Consider the following 22,529-nt stretch of genomic DNA (forward strand, 5'->3'; position numbering starts at 1 on the left):
CAGTTTTGGAGGTGCCATTACCCCATCGGGTTTTTTCTAATGCGTACTTATACATGTAAGATTAAAATGCAGAGAAGGATTTGATCCTGGCCAAGAATGTCATGGAATGGTGACTGCACCAATGTCATTAGCCAGTAGCTTGTCAAGTGTTGAAAAAATGTTAGAATTGAAAACTAACCCAAAAAAAAAAAAAAAATTTGTTTCCTTGTTGGGTAGAGCAAACTGGAGTTCAGACAAGGAACGCGGCTTACATAAATCTATGGGGAACATCAAGCACCGATGTGGCCGTTACTCTAAACTGCAGCCTCTCAGTTTCATGCACGGGACTGTTATTGCAATCCAATGGCTTTAAGTCTGCCACGACTGCGAAGAAGGTTAGTTCTAATTGCATTAATGCTCATGGGGCAGCTTTTGGAGATGTTCAACCTGCTCCCTGTGTAGCAATTGACGTGCATACAATGTGAACAATAATGAGCCATATAAACGTACAAAATAAATTAGAGTCAATCGAATAATACAAATCCTTATTTATTACTTACTGGGTGGGGGGTGTTTCTACTAGTCTGCAAGCGAATAGTGATGTAGAAAGTTGCAAAAGAATGCCTTCAAACGCCGTTTGGGTAGGCGACAAAAAGAAATCATCGACAACTATAATGTAATCATTAACATTGCATTTGATAGGAATTGGAAAACAATTTTACATAATGAAGTACAGCACCTTTATAAATGTATGCAAACTAGGCAAGTAAAATTTCATCAAAATTCTAACAGAAACCAGTTCTTATATATGGGTTTGAATAAAGTTCTTATATTCAAATCATATTGCTCCTATTACCGGCTATGCATAAAATTAAAAAGGAAAGGAATTTTGTATGCATGAACTAGTGTTTTATAGATTGAACAAAATCTATAGATAATTACATCACATTTGATACATTCTCAGATTTTACAGACAAGGCAAATGATTACAGAATTTCACAAACAACCAGAACACATTAATGTGAAAATAATTTCAATCACTATATAAAAGAAAAATTCTCATTGCTTGAACCAAAATCATAAAGCCAATTTATGGATCACCATTTCTTTAAGCGAAGTCACTAATCTGCGGAAGACATTAAGGTTGTGGCCTACTTTATCCTGAGAAGGCAAGCAACAACCATAAGAATATAAATATATGTTCCAACAATGAAAACCAAGGACTCATTCTGTTATGCCTCGAGACTAAGACATAACATGATCATATTATCTTGAAATAAATCTCAAAATAATACGAAGTTTTTTTTTTAATCATTCTAAAATTTTTCAATAAATTGATATAATATATTAAGTAAAATCTATATTTTTAATCTAACTAATGATACATCTCCATATATCCAAATACAAACTATATAAAAATATAAAATCATTTCATAAAATCTCATTGGCTAAAATTGTCTCTGATGACTAAGTAATCTTTCTCATTTGATCTTCTAGCTTTTCTCAAAACTAAGCAAACTTATCATTTACTCATCTATAAAAAAAAAGTAAAAGGGAAATGAGTAAACCACAGTTTAGCAAGTATAGGCTTACACACCTTATTAGATCAAGTATTTTTTTTTCATATATATCATATAGATCATTTAAAATATTCATTAAATCATAATGTCAAAATATTTTAAAGATCACCGTTTTGTCAAATATTTTATAAATTCATAAATCAATGTCAAAACATATCAATTCATAAATCATTGCAAAATATGCTATCATTTAAATATCATAATCAAACCAAATCATGGATCAATCATTAAAAATTATCGTAAATCATTATTATTCGTTTATCATTAGCTACGATCACTACTATAACCCATGACATTTATCATATCAACAATTTCATTCTCATGATCATTACTAACTATTATAACCCATTAGCTAAGGCCTTATGCTAATTGCTATAATCCGTTAGCAGAATCGTATGATCATGTCTATGCTAATTACTATAACCCGTTAGCCAGAATCGTAGAATTAGTTCTAGTGTCGATGATCTCACTTCCCAAGAATGTAAAAATGTAGCTATTATAAAATTATTATTTAAACATAAATCATTATAAGCATGATCAATCATTTACATAGTAAGAACACAATAATCATATGTTTGGTCTTATTTTCATATATAAAAAATAATGAAATAAAACATTTACTCATTTAGAAATATATATATATATATACATAGATTCAAAAACAAGCAAAGTGTATGAGATTCTACTTACCTCTTTTCGATTCCATCACTTAGTTTTTCTCCCAAAATAATTAATGACCTATTCAAGATAATTTCAATATAATAGAAATTAATCAACCCATTTGAGATCACTTATACCAAAACAACTAAGTTAAACAAAAATTAACCCAACTAACTAATTCTAATAGACTGCGTTACTTTCACTAAAATGACCATATCTCAAGATATCTAACTCGAAATTAAAATATTTTTAATGCATTAGAAAATAGACTCGATAAGCTTTCTAACCATTTATGACACACATCATAATTCCTTGTAAATTAATTATAACAATTTTTACAATCCACGTCATATGCTGCTGCTGGACAGCATATATACATTCTAATAAAAATTACACATTTATTCATAGGAAACTCCAAATTCAATTCAACTTGTTTTGTTGGAAAATAAACTTAATAAGCTTTCTAAACATATATGACTTAATCCATAATTCCTTGTATAAAAATTAAGAAAATTTTCATAATCCAACTTTGATGCTGTTGCCTTATAACCTGCATATCCTTAAGTAAAAATTAGACAACTCTTCATAGAAAACTCGTATTCGACTTCCATTTGTTTTATTAGAAAGTAGATTCAACATGCTTTCTAACGATGTATAATACTTATAGCAATAACTTATCTATTAATACATAATTCTATTTTGATTCACTATCGTAGATCATAGCATCTTATCTAAAAATAAAATTCTTCCTTCAATCTTTAAAAATTCAAATCCCTACTTTCAGCCTTTAAACTCCATTCAATAATCATCAATAAATCTTAAGAATATGAAATAAATAAAGCCCAATAATTTACCCAAATAAATCGTGAAAATTAATAAAAGATTTCATAATTTTTTTTGATTTTTCTCTCAAAACTTTAACTCCATATAATAACAATCAACATGATATTTTTTCTTAAATAAAAAAAAATCATGTACTCACTTTTAAGGGATTAACTTGATTGTAGCCTTTGATTTTGAATCTCTAACTTAATTTTTTATGCTCTCTAATCCTAAAAAAGATGAAGAAGAAGAATACTTATTTTGTTTTTGTTTCACGATAGTTAAGTTTTCTTTCATTTAATACATCAATCATTTTTCTTTTATTAATTAATTTCTTAATAAATTTATGGATATTGGCATTAGTCTAACCCAATTATCATTTGGGTTGGGATATTACATATTCAAAGCAGTTGGCAATGGAACCAAGATTGATCGTGCATTTGATCAAAATTTTAACCCAACCCTAAATTAAGAGATTTAATAACACCATCATCATTCCAAACTGAAGCAACAAACCCAATCCAAAAGGGGCTAAATGTGGGAGTAAATCTATATTGCATAACTTCTTTTCATGCATATTTGTATGCAACGAATTGACATCTGTTTGGTAGCAAACTTGGTATCAAATAAAAGTGATCTTCCATTTATCTGCGCTGCTGTTTTTTCAGAATTTCAACCACCACTAGAGTAGATAAACTAAAACACATTGTACCATGTCTAATACTTAATTCTCACAACACATGCAGATATTTTATAATAACAGAGCTTGAGCTTCCAGGACAATTGTGCATGCTCGAGTGGGAATGAGCATATTGCAAAGGTCTAAACAGTGATCAGGGAAGCAGCATACCTCACTTAGTAACTCAAGTCGTTCTAAGAGTGGTATTAGCTTTTCACGCAACAAAGAAATTTCTTGTCCTGAGTCAGACTTAGCACCATATGTAATCATTTTCATACTTCCATTGGAATCAAATACACCAGAGCTGCCATTAATTAAAGCCAGGAATTGAAAATAAGACAATTTGCATAATAATACAAGGTAAATATTGGAAACGGAGCAAAGAAAAGAAAGAAGCATAACATCAATCTACTTTATGTCAGACATTCTGATGTCAACTTGCTTATGAGGACAAATCACTCTAAAATCCAATAAAAAAAAGAGGGGAATACATGGGTGGGCAAATGATTTACAGCTAAAGATTAATACATTCTAATCTAGATCACTTTCACTCTAAAATATATTATTTCCTACAACCGCTTAACATTCACTATCATATTAAGACAACCAGCTAGAGACCTTAAAGAACTTCTCTTCTAATCTTCAAAAATATCCTACACTCTTATATACAATAGTCTTAAATCTCATTCCTTATGCCTTGTCAATCCTAAGCACCAAAAGAAATACTCTTACAAATTTTCTACTCGTCAATTTTCAATAGCAGAACCATGCAACAAAAAAAGATTATATTTCAATGCTAGAATAGAGGACTAATAGACATCGGTTCACCAATTCTTGAAAGTTCCAGAAAGACCAAAACAACGTACATAAACACACCAGGCACAAAGTAAAATAATTTCACCAATCAACAATGCAACAAGATAAGGATTATTTCAAAACCAGAGGGCAAAAAACAAAGCACCTATCCTGAAAATGGATTAGGATGACATTCAAAATGTGCTCCACAAGAGGAAGTAATAAACAAAATAGCTGATCCCTATTACCAGCTACTTCGCACATTTTGACCATTGCTATATACCGCCTGTAAAACATAAAAGCCATAGTGTTAAAAGTACACGAAGAATGCACCAACAATCCATCAAAACCACAAATACATGAAAAATGTAAGCTGATATATTTCTTTTTGGGTATTTGAGGCAGCCAGAAATTGAATCATAGTCACTGAAACTAAGAGTTCAGCACTTTAACAATAGACCATCTTTAAAACCCATAAAAGATATTTTGTCTTCAATTGAGAGAAATTTCTTTAATTTCAAACATTATATAACAAAAGTATGGCTACAGGAGAAACATGTTGTGCATCAACTTTCAAATAAATAAAATCAAACAGAAAGGCAATACAAAACCAAATAGATACCTTTTTTGTAAGTCATTGGAGGCCGAACCAAATCTTGCCTAACATACATATTAATAACTTCATCCACCTCCCGTCTTGAAAGTTCATTTATGTCTCGAATCTGACAACTCTAAAATGTAATTAGTGCACATGCACCTCCACACACAACCTTTTACTTCCAAGGAGAAAAAGTAACGCACATGTAGAAAGGATAGATAAAAGGCAATGCAAATCCAAAGAACAAAGGACAGAAAAGAAATGCAAAAGCCGAAGACATTTTGATCTTTCACGATGTATAAACAATCCAGCGATACCTTATTAAGCAGTAAAGATTTTTCCTCAGCTGCTCTTTTAAGAGAATTCATCACAACATTCAGAAGTGAACAAAGTAAATTAAGTGTCGGCTGCTGCAGGCCAGGAGAAGAATGATAGTCGGGAGAGTCATCTGAAACCTGCAACAAGTTGATTGATGAGAAGCATTTATTTGTGTTTTAGAGTATAATCAAAAGATGTAAGTAAATGAAAGAACGCACAACCCTCAACCTTTGAAATTTGAACACATACCTGAAGCCTAAGGGATTTCCTTGTGACCAAAAAGTATAGATAAGAACTCAGACTAAAGCATAATTGAAAAGCATTGAGTTCTGACTTCCTCTGATTCTGATCATTCATTGGGAAGATAAAAAAATAATGAACAATACACAAGTGTGAAAGCATAACAAAGACTGTTGAGTTCCAACTTTCTCAGATTCAGATCATTTAAAAAGAAAAAAAAGACACACAAAGCCGAATAATACAAGAGTGCGAAAAAGTTGAGAGCTTCTGCAGCCACCTTCACAAGAGACATTAGCATACCTCGGGAGATCGTGATGAGTGTGAAAAAATGGGTGTCTCTGAATCATGAGAGAAAAGAATATGCATCATGCTAAAAGGCCCTTGAACAAAACCATACTCGTCACTTTCTTCATAAGGCCAAACCCATCAAATTTTTTTTAAAAAAAGGAAAAGGGGTCTATATTTAATCAAATCAAAACTTTATTTGATTAATACAAAAGAAAAGACTAGCCAACAAATAAAAAAGATGAGAAAGATTATCAGTATGACATTAAGATGAGAACCACTAGAAAACCCCTCAAAAAGAAACTAAATAGTAGTTTTGAATCTTTGACAACCATATTCTATGCCTAAAAAGTGTCCAAAAAGCACAATATTAAATAGATAATGCCACTATCTGATTGCAAGTTTCAAATCTATTCAAAGCCAGATAGTATTAACCTAGAACACATCTAAAAGCTTCTTACCTTGCTAAGTATACCAACAACAAGACTAATTTGCCCCATCATCAATTCATCAGCTCCAGAAATATCTTCCCAAAGAACTTGATCAAAGAGCAATTGATGTCTTTTTACAAAATCTACGACTTCACAAACAATTTTATTCTTTACCTATCAAACAAAGTACACAGGTATAGGAGGAAATTCACCTCAGGCACAAAATTGGAGAAAGAAGAGTTGAGAGGAGGAAGAGCAGGAAAAGGACTAATATAGAACGTAAGAAAGAAAAGAAATAGTGGCTTATGATGATTCAAGTCAAAACAAGCTTGCTTGATTGTGGTTCAAAGAGATGAAGATTGAGAAGCCTATAACAGAAATTGAAATGCTGTTTCTACAAAATTGAAAAGAGTATTTGACAATTTCTTCTTGTGAAGCACAAAATTGTCAAGCTCAAGATCTGGTTGGCTGAATCCATAACCCCAAATGAAAATGAAAAATTGCTAAAAAGTAACACCCATTCCATCATAACAATCCAATATAGAAATAAATTATAGTTCTTGCTATCCATGATAGTCAAACTTCTAAATTCCAATCCTTCAAAACTATATCTTACCTTTGTACCCAAAAGCACTTTTTAACTTCGGGTGTTGGGAAGTAAACGACCAATATAAAAATAACAACCAAACAGAGGTTTCAATAGATGGAATACAAAGTTTGATCTTAGTTGTCAATTTGAGCCATCTCAAGCTTGTTAAGTAGCTAACGGGAGGATGCTATCGATCATAGTCAGTAGCTATGTTGCTCAATTTTGCATTGAGCAAATTTTTTGAGAGTTTTTCCTCATATTTAGAGAGTCATACCTCCATACTCATATATACTTCGAAGTTTCAGGCATGAGTCCAACATGATTTTGTAGGGCAAAAAAATTAACAAGTCCATGTAAGATAGGTTAGGAAGAGGTGGAACATTTCATTTGTTGAATTCTGTAGCTAAACCTGACTTAAGGGTTAATATCTTTCTTTGCCTTTCATTACAAGCAGGAAGTGACTTGACTTTATAGGACAAAAATAAGAGAAGGACCTCAAAAAACTCAGATGTATCAACCAATGATGTCAAAGAAAACACCAATCTCAACACAGGAGTTGCGATCATCTGCTGTTTGTCAATGTCCACAGCCACATCTCTTATTAGCTTTTTGTCAACCCTCCTCAAACTTCCCTGGCGGATAGTTTAATTTCATTCAATCAGATACATGGTAAAATAAATAGTATAATGGACACAAAGATTGCACTTTCACCTGCAAGTTAACTGCCCTGCATGAAGCAATATGCTCCAAAGCACCCATGGAAAATAAAACCCAAGCCCCAGATTTCCCATATCTGTGACTAATTCTCAGAAATAATGCGAGTTCAGCTTCAAGATTAAAAGCCCGTTGCAATGAGTCAAGCGAATGGTCACCACCCTGAATCAATTATACAGTTTATATGCAATGATATGAGCCAAATTCTATAAACAAAATGGGGGTGATAGAGGTGTTAAAGATCTCTGATAATGCTTCCAAATAGGTTTTTCTTTCTTTTTTTTTTTTTTTAGGTTGGGGTGGGGGTGGTGGGGAGGGGTCAGAAGGCGAAGGTTAAGAAGTTGGAAGACAGTTTGCGTAGAGAAGAATATATCTATTTTCACATAGAAAAAGTTTAAACATATGCAAGAATTACTTTTTGATAAAAATATGTGCAAGTAATGTACCAACAGAAAACGAAATGGAGAGCATTATAAAAGTTGGAACATATTTATTGCCCCAGTGCAAGGGAAAATAACTGGGTAATGATCCTTGGTGAAGAAAAAGATTTAAGAAATTTAGGGTACGTTACCTTTCAATGATTGATTAATATTAATTACGGATGAAGAACGGAATGGCAGCATGGATAATGCATTTTAGCCAGCTATTTTCCTATTACCAAAATGCATCTTTATTTCCAACTTAATCATCAATATAACCATATTTCCCCAATTAGTATATTTAATATCAAAACAAGAACATATTATGATGAAGGATGGAAACATGCTAGTTGAGGGATTATGTTATCTGAGACTTTATTTTATATTTTACAGGTTTGATTATAATCTTTTAGGTTTAGATTATTTAGGTTTTTTATATTAATTAGTATTTTATTTCTTTATCAACTATTAGGATTTTAGGGTTATGTTTGCTATTTTGCATTATATTAAAGTTTTGGGTTTAGTCATAGATACATATGTTAGCTTTGAGTAAGTTTTATGATGAACATTTGAGTTATTGTGATATTAAATATTGAGATTTTCTCTCTGTATTGATTCTTTCTAGTTTTCCCCTTAGTTCTCTCCCAACTTCCTTTGTTCCTAATTGTATGTCTATTTCTGATTTTCCATATAGATTGTCTATATTCTGTATCTTTTCCCTACTTGTTCTACATCATTTTTCTTGTTATTTAACATGGTATGGTACAATACTTTCCATGATTCAGCAGCTACTTTATGAAGGATAGACATACCTGATATGAAAAATTACTAATGCTCATTAAGCAAGATCTCAAAAACCCTCTATTTTGAAGTTGACTCAAGAAATATCTCTCCTGATCAATACAAACTACCACATCCAGAACATAAAGTGATATTGTCTTGCGAGGTTCGCTTCCTTGAGCTGCATCCTTTATTACCTTCAGATAAGGATTGAACATGTGAAAACAGAATAAGAAAGAAAACAGCACCAAAATATATATAAAGTATATGTCATGCCCCATACATCCAGAATAACAAGAGAATCTATACAGCAGTAAGAATATCTTGCACAAAATAAATTTATGCCATGTTTGAAAAAATATTAATAAAAAAAAAAGAAAGAAAAAGAAAGGATTCATGTACCTTTGTTTGGATAATTAAAATTAATAAATGAAATGAAATGAAGTGAATTCTAACGACCATTATTTGGATAAATAGTGAAAAGAAAGGAAATGATTTATTATAATAATTTTTTCAATTATAACATTTCATTGCTTGTAATTTTATAGAACATTTCTAAATCATAATATGTTTGTTATCTTATCTAGCCTCACAATTACTACTATATTAGTAGTTTTTAATCAGGTAAAACAAAAAGATGTTTTACAAATATGTATTGATGGATTTATTGGTCATTATCAAAATTTCAGCACATTATCACTTTAACAATATATTCATATAAAAGCTATTAAATATAAAAAATACAATCACATAAAAACATTACATATAAGTGAATTATATGTCCTTTTTGCATCAAACAAAAAGTAATAACATATCACTATATAATTGTCCAGCATAAATTTATTTTACTAAAATAAAAAATAAATATTTCCATCCTAAGAAATATAAACTTATTTCAACAAATTAAATATGTAGCAAAGAAATTTTTGACATCTTTGTGACAATAAATCATATATACTACTACTAATAATACTAATATTTATCAATTACTAACATATATTAATTATTATAATACTAATATTTACCAATTAAGTTTGTGTGAAAAATGTACTAATATGTTTATAATCATAGCCAAATTAATTGTGTTTCAATGAAACATCTCACTTTTCCCATTCTTCTTTCTATAATGTCATGGAATTGCTAACATCTGAAACTATAATATATTACATATAAAAATAAAAAAATTTTGAGTTAGTTTGACATCTCATAAACCTAAAAAATATGTTTATTCATATTCAATCATTCATCAAGATCAAATCACCAAAAAATTATAAAAAAAATTTATATTGAAAAAGACATGTGAAACTTACTTGAAAAAAGAGGACTTTAAAAAAATTATAAAAAAATTGTGATGTGATTAGGTTTTTTCTTACTAGGCTTTTGGTATTAATAAAAAGTTGAATATAATAATTTTTTTACAAAAATAAAATTTTTTTAACTTTCCTTTCCTCAACTTTTCCCCTAAATTGGGTATTAAAACAGTAAAAATTATAAAGAAAACCAAAATTTATTGAGTTTTCACATTTTTCTTTTTCTTTAAATTAAAAACTTATCAAAAGAAAATGTTTTTCTATTTTCATTATTTTTTTTTTTATTTTCCTTTCCTTTCCTTCCCTTCCCCTCAATCCAAACATAATCAGAATAAGCTTGACATGGGAAAAAGGAGTTATAGAAGAACGAGATAGACTATAAAACCCTATAAAACAGTTCATCCACACGTAATATTAGCAAAGAGAATAAAATACGATAAATGTATACATTGTACAATAACAAAATCACTGCTCATGCTGATTGCCCCATCAAAGAAGCATACTATACCAGATGCATTGAAAAACACATCCCTAGCATTTCAAGTTCATAGCAGTTTAAAAACCCAGATCTTTGGACTAGATTTTGTAGTATATGTGTATATGAATTCACAGGAATTGTACATACATACAACCATTTATAGTTATTCCAATCCAGACAAAACCTTTGTTCAAACTCTGCAGTAAAAAGAATCTCAATTTGGAGTTCCATATTGAGGACAAAATATAGTCATAAACTTCCAATTTAACACCAGTCTTTACATACTATAACAACTGAAGAAAAAAAGAGGGTTACGTGGGGGAGAGGCTACTTAACAAATCCAAAATGGCCTGAGCCTCTTTCCTTAAGATAGAAAAGTTGGCACAAGTTAGTTCCGCCTGTTCTTTGTCAATCTGTAAAAAAATGGATCAGTGGTAATGAAGCTTTTCTTCAATTAACATGTAAAAACGGCATCATAGTCAAGATAACTAGAAAAAGGTTTTAGAGAGTACATACCTTTTGGAGATCTAAGTCTTCGCCATCTTGCTCATCAAGCAGCAACTGCTGAAGAACTGTTGTCGGCACACTCAGGGCAAGCATATGCTGACAATACTGGAAATAGCTCAGAAGTAATGCATACTGACTGAAGACAGATACAAATACAAAGGTCAGATAAGAACTGAAAAAAGTTTAACAAACAAGGAAAAGCATCAGATATGTAATTAGGACCATACCGCCTTCTCAAGGCCTCTGATGATTGATTTCCCAAAATTGCCATGATAAGCTTGAACAGCATTGAGTGGCAAGCACCATTTGATAATTGTTTCACCATGATAATGTCAAGACATGTTATATTATCTGAATTAAAACCACCAGGGCATAAGAATCTATCATCTCTTAGTTTTGCCATGCATGTAACAGAAACCTAGCAACATGAAAAAGGCAAGTAATCAAAACAACTGCCATAAAAAGGAAAGCTAAGTAGTAAGTTAACAAGTTGAGTGCAGCTGGTTACCTGGCTCAATATAAATGCCATTTTCAATGAGCAATCTGGAGAAGCAGAAGCACAAAGAGAGGCATCAAGAATCCTGACAATGACCAGAGAAATAAGCAATACAGCAAACTAAGACATTAAAGAAACATGCCATTGATGATAGGGAAGCCTACTGATATAAAATTTCAGATCGATTTTCAAGCGATGAGATTCTTCTGGATACAGAAACCTGTCAGAGTACATAGTACAGACAAAGGGCATGAGAAAATCGAGATTAACTTTTGAAAAAAAATAGTGTCCCGACAAGCCAATCAAAAAGTGGTTAGACCTCAATAATACGTGACCAGCCAGTTAACATATGAAGTTGGGCAGCCTGTTCCTCAAGGTTTTTGTTGTACCTCCATCCCCATCTCAACAACTGCTGAATTGTCTCTCTAACCTCATTCAGCTCAGCTTCACTGGCAAAGTTACTCAACTGAGGATAAACAGAGTTGAATTTCTGAAAAAATAATCAGATCAGCTTTATATATAAAATACTGCAACAAAAATTTGCATTTTCAGGCAAAACTTTTTTTAAAAGAAAAAGGAACTGACCTGCCAAAGTTTATCACGAAGTGAAGCAAGATCTATCAGACGATCACCACGTTTAGAATAGTAATAGATGCCACCCTTTCCGGAGGTTGGATTTCCCAGTATGTCCTCCGCCTAGAAAAACAGAAATGAGCAAGTCCAGATGACAACAGTATGAGAGATACTAGTTACCAGCAAATCATATTTCATATTAGAAATAATTTGAGAAAGCTTCATAGTGGTGTCTGGTGATCTGAATTGGACGACTTCAAGCAACTCTAACACCTGAAATTGATCCCAAAATGAGATTGATCAAATTGCAAAGCGGCACAAAGTGAGCCAGCAGAATCATTTCATACTATTCATAAAGGAAAATGGCACTCTTACTAGACACCACATAATACATCCCATGCAAAATATAAGATTAGGATTATATAGCATGGAAACAATTGTCAAAAGGATTTGATGCACTAAAAGGAACTAAGAACTCAGCCAACAATGAAAAGAAAATAAAAGGAACAACGCAATTTGCCTCGGCATGAATATAACAAGCATAAACATATATCAAACCTTCAAAAAGTTCTTAAATTCTTGTCAAAATGACTTGCAAGTTGCAACTGTCAATGCAGCCTAAAAGCAATAAATGGAAAAGCCAGGGAACCACCACTTTGCCTCAATACAGAAACCTGTATATCAGAAAAAAAATTAAAGAGGAAAAACACATGGGTGCAAGTAGCAGCAGCTATGGAAAGAATTGTTAGAAATTGAGATCAAATTCTATTTACAATAACGCAGTTATTTTTACAGATCATCAGCAATGTAAGGATTTGTTTATTTCAAATTATAATAGATATCAGTAACTAGAAATACCTTGGTCTTACTGATGGTTCTGGTTGCTGCATGTTCCTTGCTATTTTGAAGAATTAAGGACTGAGAAATAATGTCAGTGCCAGTTTTAACAACATCCTGCCCAAAAAGGTGAGCAAGGATACTCTGACAAGACTCTCTATGATCGGGACTACTCACATAAGCAGCATGTAACTCAATAGCTAAAAGTTTCAACATCCATGCTTTCTGTGGAAGGCATGAAGCAAGAAATCAGCATGATAAATGTTCCACAAGATAGAATGATATAGCTGACAAGACATTCTCAAATAATAGAACTTAATTCTGAATCTGTTAGGAAGGAAACATGCACCATGAAGACAACTAATCCATATAAACTAACACCTAAGATATCGAGACCTCAGGAAAAATAATAAATAATTGATTAATAATTGAGCTCAAAAAAGTTTGGGCAAAAGACTAGGTTGTTTTAAGTAAGTTAGAGAAAATGGGAAAAAATTTGTATCCAGACCTCTTTGGAGTAAAGCATAACATGGTTTAGTGAAATGAGTATAATCAAGTATTTGTGAATTGTCAAGCTTGGTATAACTATAGATTTAAACGAAAACATAGCCAATTTCCAATCATGAGGTAAGTTGCCGACAAAATAGTAATCCAGAAAACAAAGCACCGTCAGATTTTCCTCTGTGTCTCACTTCAAAAAGGAAATGGCACTGTTGAGTACAGAACTATGTGAACTACACAACTTGGTTTAAATGATGCAACGGCAAGAACATAGAACTAAATTATATCAGGAAAAAGAATACTAAAGCAAACCTGATGCAGAGAACTGATACGAAGTGCCTGGTTGCTATTTCGCTTAGGAAGTGGAGCAACACCTATAGTATCAAGATGCTGCCACACAACAATGTCATAAGATTTTGTTCCTTGAAACAAAGCAAACCACATAAGAAAAGAAAGAGACAAATTAAGGTCATTAAATTTTAAATCGTCAAAGCATGTTATACCGTTACAAAGAAATGATACTTTTTGTTACGCAAAAGATCCATGGTAGGTCCACATGTTAATGAATCCAAACACAACTCGAAAAGAAGCTGCATAATGTGAACAATTGAAATTTTTCTAAGACATAGAAACATGGTCCCACTCCCTTAGAAACTTGGGAAACTATAAAAGAGAAAAGAAACTAATTTAAATGCTAGAAACTTTCTTTTTAAGAAATTCAATATGCAACACAGAGTAACTCAAACCTGAAAACCAAATTCATGGAGCAATGTATTTACATCAGGCTTTGACGCGTTCTCCAAGATTTCAAGAATAACCTTCAATGAGCTGTAAAATAATAATGAAAATACCGTACGAGGATCAAAGCAAACATCGGAACAAATAAACATAAATGTATTTGAAAAACTAGCAATTAAAACTGTAATGGAATTTTGGCTGTAAAAGTGTCCGCACAATAGAGGTATCAAGATCAAACTTAAGCAGTAAATGTGTAATGTTTGGTGCAGGCCGACTAATATTAGCTATCAGAAGCTGAAAGATCAGAGAAAATTACAGCAAAGTTCAAGACACTGCTCAAAGCATTTAAACTATATGAAGACCAAGAAAAAAGAAACACACACACACACGACCAACTCAGATTAACCTGCATTATTAGAATCCCTGGATCATCACCACTGTTCTCTATAACCTGACATTCTTGCAATCGCAACTCAAGGCAGGCTGCATAGTCCTCAACCAACGAATTTGCAGTATTGGATTTCAGCAGCAGCTGAACCAACCCAACCATGCGAGAACTTCACCCAAGGTAGCATTAAAAAAAATCAGATTCCAAAACATCAGAAAGAGAGATAAGACAAAAGTAGTCCAATAGAGGAAATGCTCATAATTTTGATAAAGCATTGCTGAATTTGTGTTAGAAAACCATATCTGACATACTCCAATAATGCAACAATTTGATTATGAACTTGAGAGAGTATAACATCCAAAGGCTGCAAGGAAAACAAGCAAAAACTAAGATTATTTTATTCTTCCTGATCTGTTGGCATCCTAAATCCAGTACATGCAATAAAAAATACGCTACTTTGGGTTCAATGTTACTGTGCGGGCCATGGAAAATGGAACATAGCTTAGCACAGATCATTTAAAAATGACGCATAACTTTTATATACATTTAAAAATAATAAAATATGTGTCCCGTTCCTAAAATTATATAATTGTCCAAATTCCACATTAGGGTAGAGACTTCGTTTGGGAGGCCAATGCTCCCACCGCATCAAAAGCCAGTGGGCAAAATGAATGAAAACATACATGGTAATGGGTTAAGTGAAAATGGGTTAGATTATTAGCAATTGGTTCACCCCTTTACATTTGGAGATTATGCAATTACCCGAATTCCAAGCAGTCTAATCGGTTTGAGGCTCCATTTGGAGAGCAATGCGAATGCTCTCAGGGTGCGTGTTTTATTTATGTCAGCTTCCTAATGGAGCCTGAATACACGCACGAGATAAACACGGTTTCGAGGAGTGCAATAATGGCAACTCATTTCCGGGTTAGTGATTTCTTTGTTTAGGAGAATGCAAGAAGTGGGCACTAAGCCTACTCTCTCTATCGTTGTTATTTTTCTCACTGCTTGTGCTCATCCTGGTGCTGCAATGCAAGGCCTTTGGATTCATTCCAATGCTAAGCGCTATGACCTTGAAGGGAACACTATCTTGGCCACTGCATTGGGTTGATACGTATGCGAAGTGTGGTTATTTGGAATCAGCTTTAACAGTGTTTGAGGGTATCCGAAGCAAGGGTGCTGGAGCACGAAATGCTATGATATCAGGATTTGATCAAATGTTAACGAGTGGTATTCAACCTACAGAGACCATATTTGTTGTTATCCTCACTGGATGTACACATGCGAAGATGGTTGGAGGGGTTACAATTGTTTGAACAATGATGAGTAGCGTCTATTGGGTTGAACCTCAGCTTGAGCATATTTCATGTGTTGTTGATCTTTTGGCCAGTGCAGGTATGGTATATAGGAGAAAGCTTATAAGTTTATAGAGGAGAAGATGGGAGCGTTGAGAGGTGGAGATGCTAACGTATGGAGAGCTCTAATATCTTGCTTGACTTGATTCACATCTTAATCAAATTGCCTTATGACTCGAGAAATGGTCTTTACCCCAATTTCATATAAGTTGTGTTTTTTTTTTTTTTTTGGTGTCTGGAAGATTGGCAACGATCATTAAACGCTAGAAAGAATGAACCTTGATGGTTTTTTTATGTCTAGTGCATCATATGATGACAGAAATACAGACAACTAACCTGCAGATCTATAGAAAAACAAAACATCTGGTTATCTTTCACATTAACTAAGCATTTGAAACATGGAGCCACTTTTCTTTTCACTTCTTTTAACACATTGTGCGGTCTTAACGATGCTGCTTATTTAAACGATGGTTTTAAGCTTTCAACAAGTCAAAATTAGAGAAGAAATAGTTTTCTGTATTCTGTATAGCCATAGCTAATACATTTAAGCACCATTCTTGCAAAGAGAGAATTAATGTAGAAAACTACCATTATCCTTTTAGGGTTGATCTTTCTACATAAAGTTATAATTAGGGCACTTTATCTCATTACTCTTTCTGCCCATGGTTCTAATGTTTGAATGCATCACCATTTTGTCTTTTGAATATGCTCTGAAAGAAGATACAAGATGCATAGTGCATAATGCATCAAAAAGATAGACAGATCAAAAAGCAGTATTATCTAAACCAATACATAATACATTGAACTACACATTACTAATCAACCTACCAAAATGTTGTATTAATCGTATAGCATATAATCTGGACGGAGAGTATTTTCCATCCCCTTTTAGTTTCCTATGCCTCCCAGCTGACCCATCAGCATTTTCCGTTATTAATTCAACAGAGTATTCATCTGTCCAGTTACTAGAAGGCTTGTTTCTTGGACTAACAGTGTCGACTACACTGCTTTGCATGAAAATCTTCGGCTGATAGCAGACTACTGATGAGATGTTTGAGTTTCTCAGCACCAGGAGCTGGCCTAAGCTCTGTGGTATTATTTGTTCTGACATAATGCAGTAGAGTTATGTTGGAATTTCCTTCACTATTGAACCATCCGCCCCGGCACAAATCCGTCAGCATCGCAGCCCAAAAGCTCAGAATCAATCTTGTCAAGAACTGGTTCATTCTTGCCAAATTTCCTTGCAAAGGGAGCTCTACTTTCGACCATCCTTTGGTAGTCATTTACAGTAAGGAAATGTAGATGTTGTTTTGGAGGGTTGTCCCAAGATATGAAATGGAGGTCATGATTTAAAGTGGTGCTTCGAAACTCATTGGCGTTGCAGATAACAGTATGGAAGTACCCTTTAGGGGAAGACAGAAAGTTTGCATAGTACATGAGAACTATCCTTGGACGTTGTCCCAACCCCATAAACAATACTCGATTAAAGGACGAGAGAGCATCATCCAAGCAAAACCTGATGAATTTGAGCAGAATCTACAATCAGATGCCTACAAGTGTATCCTAAAATATGCTTCAAGTTTCAACTTCACAAAACTTATCAATCAATCCAGAACAGTGGCATGCGGGATGAAAGGAGAAGAAGAAAGAGGGTGGCGGGGGCCATGGATAGGCTGCCGGCCTCTTTTTATCATTTTAAAGGCGATCCCTTACTGGAAGTCAATGTGACGCCTATGCTAAACATAAGCAGTGGAGGGCAACTTTCATCTTAGCTGAAAGGCAGGGAAATGCTTACAAAATTGGAATGTCCAATTCTGGGACTCCATGAAACCTCGTCTATCTGGCTGAAACTTAGATTAAATGTTTATCTCGGAGTTCTTAACGACTTTCCTACTAATTGTTATAAGTTAGGCCAAAAGACTTATAGTAAGAATGGTTTCTTTTGAGTGAGAGGATGCTAAGATACTTGGTCACCTAATAGATCATGATATTCAACTAAGTACTAAAAAGGGCTTACCTGAAAAAGAGGCAGGGCAAGAGAAAAGTTCCCTAGACAACAAGATGTGATTTACATGAAATGATAATTAACAAATTATGGTGTGTTTAAAAGTAGAATTTCAAGAGGGGTAAAAATAACATATCAACAATAGAGTTAATAGATGCACTGGAATGTCTTCATTTAGTAACCTATAAAATTCAAAAAGCAAAACATTCCAAATGATAGAGTAAGTTGTCCATAATCTTATCTAATTCTTCAACTAAAATAATATTATATATTCGATGCATCATAGCAGTGCACAAAACCAGGGTGAGTGAGTGACTGAATACCTCAACCACAATCAGGTTCTACAAATAATGGCATCTTGACTTTCCTGTCTTTCTTTTTCTGCCATTTATTATTGAGAGATAGACCTTCACAATTTGCATCAGCATTTTTTGCATGAAAAAGATCATATATTGCACAAATATTCTTTTCAAGGAATATATACAAGCAAAAGCAGACTAAGGCTTCGTTTGGAATGCATTCGGTGCGGTGCATTTATTATGAAAAGAAGTGCCAAACGTGACTTTGAAATCCAAACGGTATTACAGTGCATTTTATTTTTGACCGATTGCCCACTAGAGTCTGTACCTCCAGTTCACCACCGTTCCAATTTCTTTAAATTTTTTTTTTCCATTTTTCTCCTTGAACTTCTAACAACTTTTAACTTTTTTTTTCTTTTTTATTTAAAAAGTATAAAGTAATTTTTGTTAATTTAATATAAAAATAAATTTCATTATTATACAATAAATTAATTAATTAATTTATTATATAATAAATTAATAAATAATTTTTAATTATTTATTAACAAAACAATTATTTGATTTTAAAATTTTTAAAATTTTTTTAATTATTTATTAATTTTATAAATATTAAGTAATGTAACATTTTAATTACATATAATTTGTAATCACAATTTTTAATAATTTTTTTTATTAAAATTCATCTCATCGTCACCGTTATTTTTATATCCAAATACATATTTTATTATTAATTTTAATTTCGTCACTACAATAATTAATTTTACTTTCACTGTTATTTTTAATCTCATCAAAACAAACTTCACCGTCCCTCCCTAAGCAATCTCCAACTGAACAGTAATAACTATTTTTATAAACTACATAAAGAAGCAGAGAAATGAAAAATCTCACCTGTAAACAGCCTATAAGCGGTTGGCACACTCCTTTTCTCTGCAACCCAAAATACATCTGATTTTTGCCGGCTATAAAGCCCTGGATCAATTATAACAGGCTTCGCTCTTTGATACCTGGAATTGAGCAAAAAGACATTCCTTAAGCAGATTCACATACAAGCATGAAGACTTGCAATGTACTGCTACCTTTAAATTGATATCTCTTAGACCCACGAAGATAAATAAATGTTGAAACAGATACTAACAAAAGCCTAAAGGATGAACCACCTACTCCTTCCATCCAATGTCACTGTTATGCTCGATAAAATTAAGGTCTCTTGGGATAGTTGATAACGTGTGAAGCAGATCTGTCACACAAAAAAAGAAAACATACAAATTGAAGGCACCGAGAAACCAATGCAGCAACAGCAAAACTAGTACTCGTAATCAGAAATAATATTCCAAGGACCAGAAACAAGAATAAAGTTTCAGGGCAAAATGGAGGAAGAGTGAAAAGTTAAAAGCCATGAATAGGTGGTTGTTAATCACTAATGATTAATTATAATTAGATACTAAAAAGAGTGTCTTATAAATAGTCATTTGTAATTGGAGAGTCAGAAATCTAATTCTTATTGCAGCTAATGTAGTCAGCTAAATGCATGCATATACATTGAACATAACTCAAAATTAACAACAATTCAGCAATAAATATAAAGCAGGTCGAATAAAATTATCCAAGATTTTAGAATCAACCAAATAAAACCCAGAAAACTGCAAAATTAGTAACTTTGCAATCCTCTATTTCTCAGCTCAAAACCAGAAATAACACCAACCAAAACCAATGAATTGCTGAATAAAAGGATTAACATCAAATCTAAAAAGCAAATATCACCCATCTTCAACATACCATCTTGAGTAACCAAAGGGTAATCAGAAGCACTCAAGTTGATGAACTAATCCCAGTCACCACCTTCCTTAAACAAAATGGCAGCAGCATGAAGGGTATTGGTAACCATAATAGGGCCTCTATAAGTCACCAGATTGGCTCTAGTAACCATCCTGACATTCCCAACTTTCTTAAAAAGCGGCTCACTTCTCACAAACTTTGCCACCTCCAACCACTCCTCGGCAGAAGCCTCCAAATCCAAATGCACAGCATATTGGTTCCTGGGATGATAAAAAGCTTTCAACGTTTTCTTTAAGCTCTCCCCATCGCTAGCCGAGCCAGATATGAGATAAGGCAGTTTGGGAACTCGGGCGCCACGTGGAGCATGGATTCCACGATCTGTGGAAGTTGGGTTTTAGTTCTCGCGTACGGATGTAATAAAAAATATTATGAATGATGATTTAAATCTCATAAAAAATTTGTTTAAAATTTGTTAGAGATTTATTTGAGATTTGTTAGATATTATTTAATGGACAAGAAAACTTGTAAAAAAATAATTCTAAGAGAAAAAAAATTTTTAATAGGTAAATTTAACTTGTAAAAAAAAAATTTAAAAGAAAATAGATTTTTAATATGCAAGTTCGTATAATTAGAAATAAGTGAAGTCTATACAAGATTAAGTATAAGAAAAAAATGTAAAAAAGTTATAAAATTTTATAAGATAGATAGCTCATAGGAATACTAAGGCTTATATCTTATAGATGTGTATTTTTGTTATAAGTAGACTAAAAGAGATTGAAATGGTGTGTATGTTTATTTATGAATGAATTAAAAGAGATTAAGAAGGTCCATATAAGTATAATATATAAGTGCATATAAATATGTATTTAGTTGTGTTAAAAAGGTATATGTGAGTATGTGTTTGTTTGAATGAAAAATATCTCATAAGATTAAAAAAAATTTAAAATATCTATAAATATTAATTATTGAATGATTAATATATTTTTATACATATTTATAATTTTTTATAACTAATGAATTTTTTTTTTATACGTGAACGTAGCCTAACAAAAAAAAAGGAAGTGGAGGTTACGGAGATGATGATGCGAAGAGTTGAAAGGATAAAAATATGCTATGATCATGTAATATATCCAACATGCTTCGTCACTTAGCTACTTTGATTTAACATATATATATTTTATATTTTAAATTTGAAATTAATTAATAATTTTAATTTAATGTAATATTTATAAAAATATTACTTTTAATATAAATTACATATAAATGTAATATTTTATTAAGTTAACCTTTTAATTAAAATATTAAATAATAATTAATATAATATATATAATTAAATAAATAATAAAAAATATATTTATATATTTTTTCTAATTGAGATTGATATTTCCTTAATAAAAAAATAGTTCAATTGGTTAAGATTCATCTTTTTTTATAAAAAAGTTTTGAGTTCAAATTTAATCGATAGTCGCTTGTTAGAATTATCTCGAATGTACGATCTACGCTCACCTATCTTAGATTGTGATCACTTATCTTATATTGACTTAAAGATTAAACAATCTATCAATCTTAAAATTTTTTTACCAAAAAAATATTGATATTTCGATTTAAGAAAAAAATCTCTGACCTCTTATCGAATCTTGATTGAAAAAGTTATACCTTTATTAAATCAAAATAATAAAAATTCATCTACCATATCTTATCATATTAATTCAAATTAATTGTAATTTTTTCTTTAATTCAAAAATTAATGAAAAAATGTAGTGACGCATACAGTAATGAAAAAGAAAGCGCGTGGGAGGAAAGGGGAAGTGTAATTGGCAGAGTGATAGGTTGCGGTGGCACAAGATTTGAATGCTGTGCTTCTTTTTCTCCACTTTAAATTAATGAGATGCGACGAGAATTTAATCAGTGGGGGAAAAAAGTTGAAAACCATTAAGCAAAATTATTACAAGCTGGATGGTCATTTTAATGTCCACCGATGAATGCTGCCACTGCAGCCCTTGCACGATTCATGGATGGCTTCAAATTGCTGCAAATTCTTTACTTACTTTGTTTCTCCGACAGCAAATTTCTCTTTGAAACTCGCAAACAAAGTATGCAAATGTGAATGAGCACCGGCGGCCGGCCTCTTGAGTGTCGTACCTGCTTCATTAAAGACGAAACATTGTGGAATGAAAGCGTAAAATCTTGGGCGGAGATTCTAAGAGCAGATTCACAATCATATATAGTTCCAATACAATCAATGTCCAAAGATAGGAACACTTTGTTTTGGATTCCATAAGCTTGCGGTTTAGATGTAAGATTATCTTGTAAAAATTTAAGTAAATCATTAAAAAAAAACGAAGCCACTGAATTTCAAATTCTTTGTCTTAAACCAAGT

At 32.3% G+C, this 22,529-nt stretch overlaps 1 protein-coding gene and 1 pseudogene across 2 annotated transcripts; both read right to left on the reverse strand.

Moving 5' to 3' along the window:
- Window positions 1–1,056: 1,056 nt before the first annotated feature.
- Window positions 1,057–14,879, reverse strand: LOC111300836 (nuclear pore complex protein NUP205-like). Its single transcript, XM_089748076.1, has 22 exons — window positions 14,736–14,879; window positions 14,499–14,623; window positions 14,338–14,419; window positions 14,095–14,181; window positions 13,904–13,981; window positions 13,112–13,315; window positions 12,434–12,526; window positions 12,266–12,376; window positions 12,000–12,170; window positions 11,845–11,900; window positions 11,693–11,765; window positions 11,412–11,602; window positions 11,194–11,320; window positions 8,922–9,086; window positions 7,688–7,852; window positions 7,471–7,608; window positions 6,418–6,561; window positions 5,681–5,776; window positions 5,431–5,568; window positions 4,764–4,801; window positions 3,892–4,024; window positions 1,057–1,140 (listed from the first exon to the last, which is right to left on the reverse strand). The coding sequence occupies exons 1-22, from the start codon at window positions 14,877–14,879 to the stop codon at window positions 1,057–1,059; spliced, it is 2,643 nt and encodes an 880-aa protein (XP_089604202.1).
- Window positions 14,880–16,650: 1,771 nt separating this feature from the next.
- LOC111300837 (beta-glucuronosyltransferase GlcAT14B-like) lies at window positions 16,651–20,543 on the reverse strand (annotated as a pseudogene). Its single transcript, XR_016330124.1, has 4 exons — window positions 20,150–20,543; window positions 19,535–19,610; window positions 19,262–19,377; window positions 16,651–17,585 (listed from the first exon to the last, which is right to left on the reverse strand). The product of XR_016330124.1 is annotated as a beta-glucuronosyltransferase GlcAT14B-like (transcript).
- Window positions 20,544–22,529: the final 1,986 nt, after the last annotated feature.

Source organism: Durio zibethinus, chromosome 18 (assembly GCF_047325235.1).
Source record: "Durio zibethinus cultivar Kanyao isolate XHJ-2024 chromosome 18, ASM4732523v1, whole genome shotgun sequence".
NCBI lineage: Eukaryota > Viridiplantae > Streptophyta > Magnoliopsida > Malvales > Malvaceae > Durio > Durio zibethinus.

What these genes read in the sequence shown, in the direction of transcription:
- LOC111300836 (XM_089748076.1), bottom strand. Translation starts at nt 14,879, where the DNA reads ATGGTTGGGTTGGTTCAGCTGCTGCTGAAATCCAATACTGCAAATTCG. An exon ending in TTCGTGATAAACTTTGGCAG is followed by an intron (nt 12,171 to 12,265) that starts GTCAGTTCCTTT and finishes TTATTTTTTCAG; the next exon opens with AAATTCAACTCTGTTTATCC. An exon ending in GACTTGAGTTACTAAGTGAG is followed by an intron (nt 1,141 to 3,891) that starts GTATGCTGCTTC and finishes TTGCCTTCTCAG; the next exon opens with GATAAAGTAGGCCACAACCT.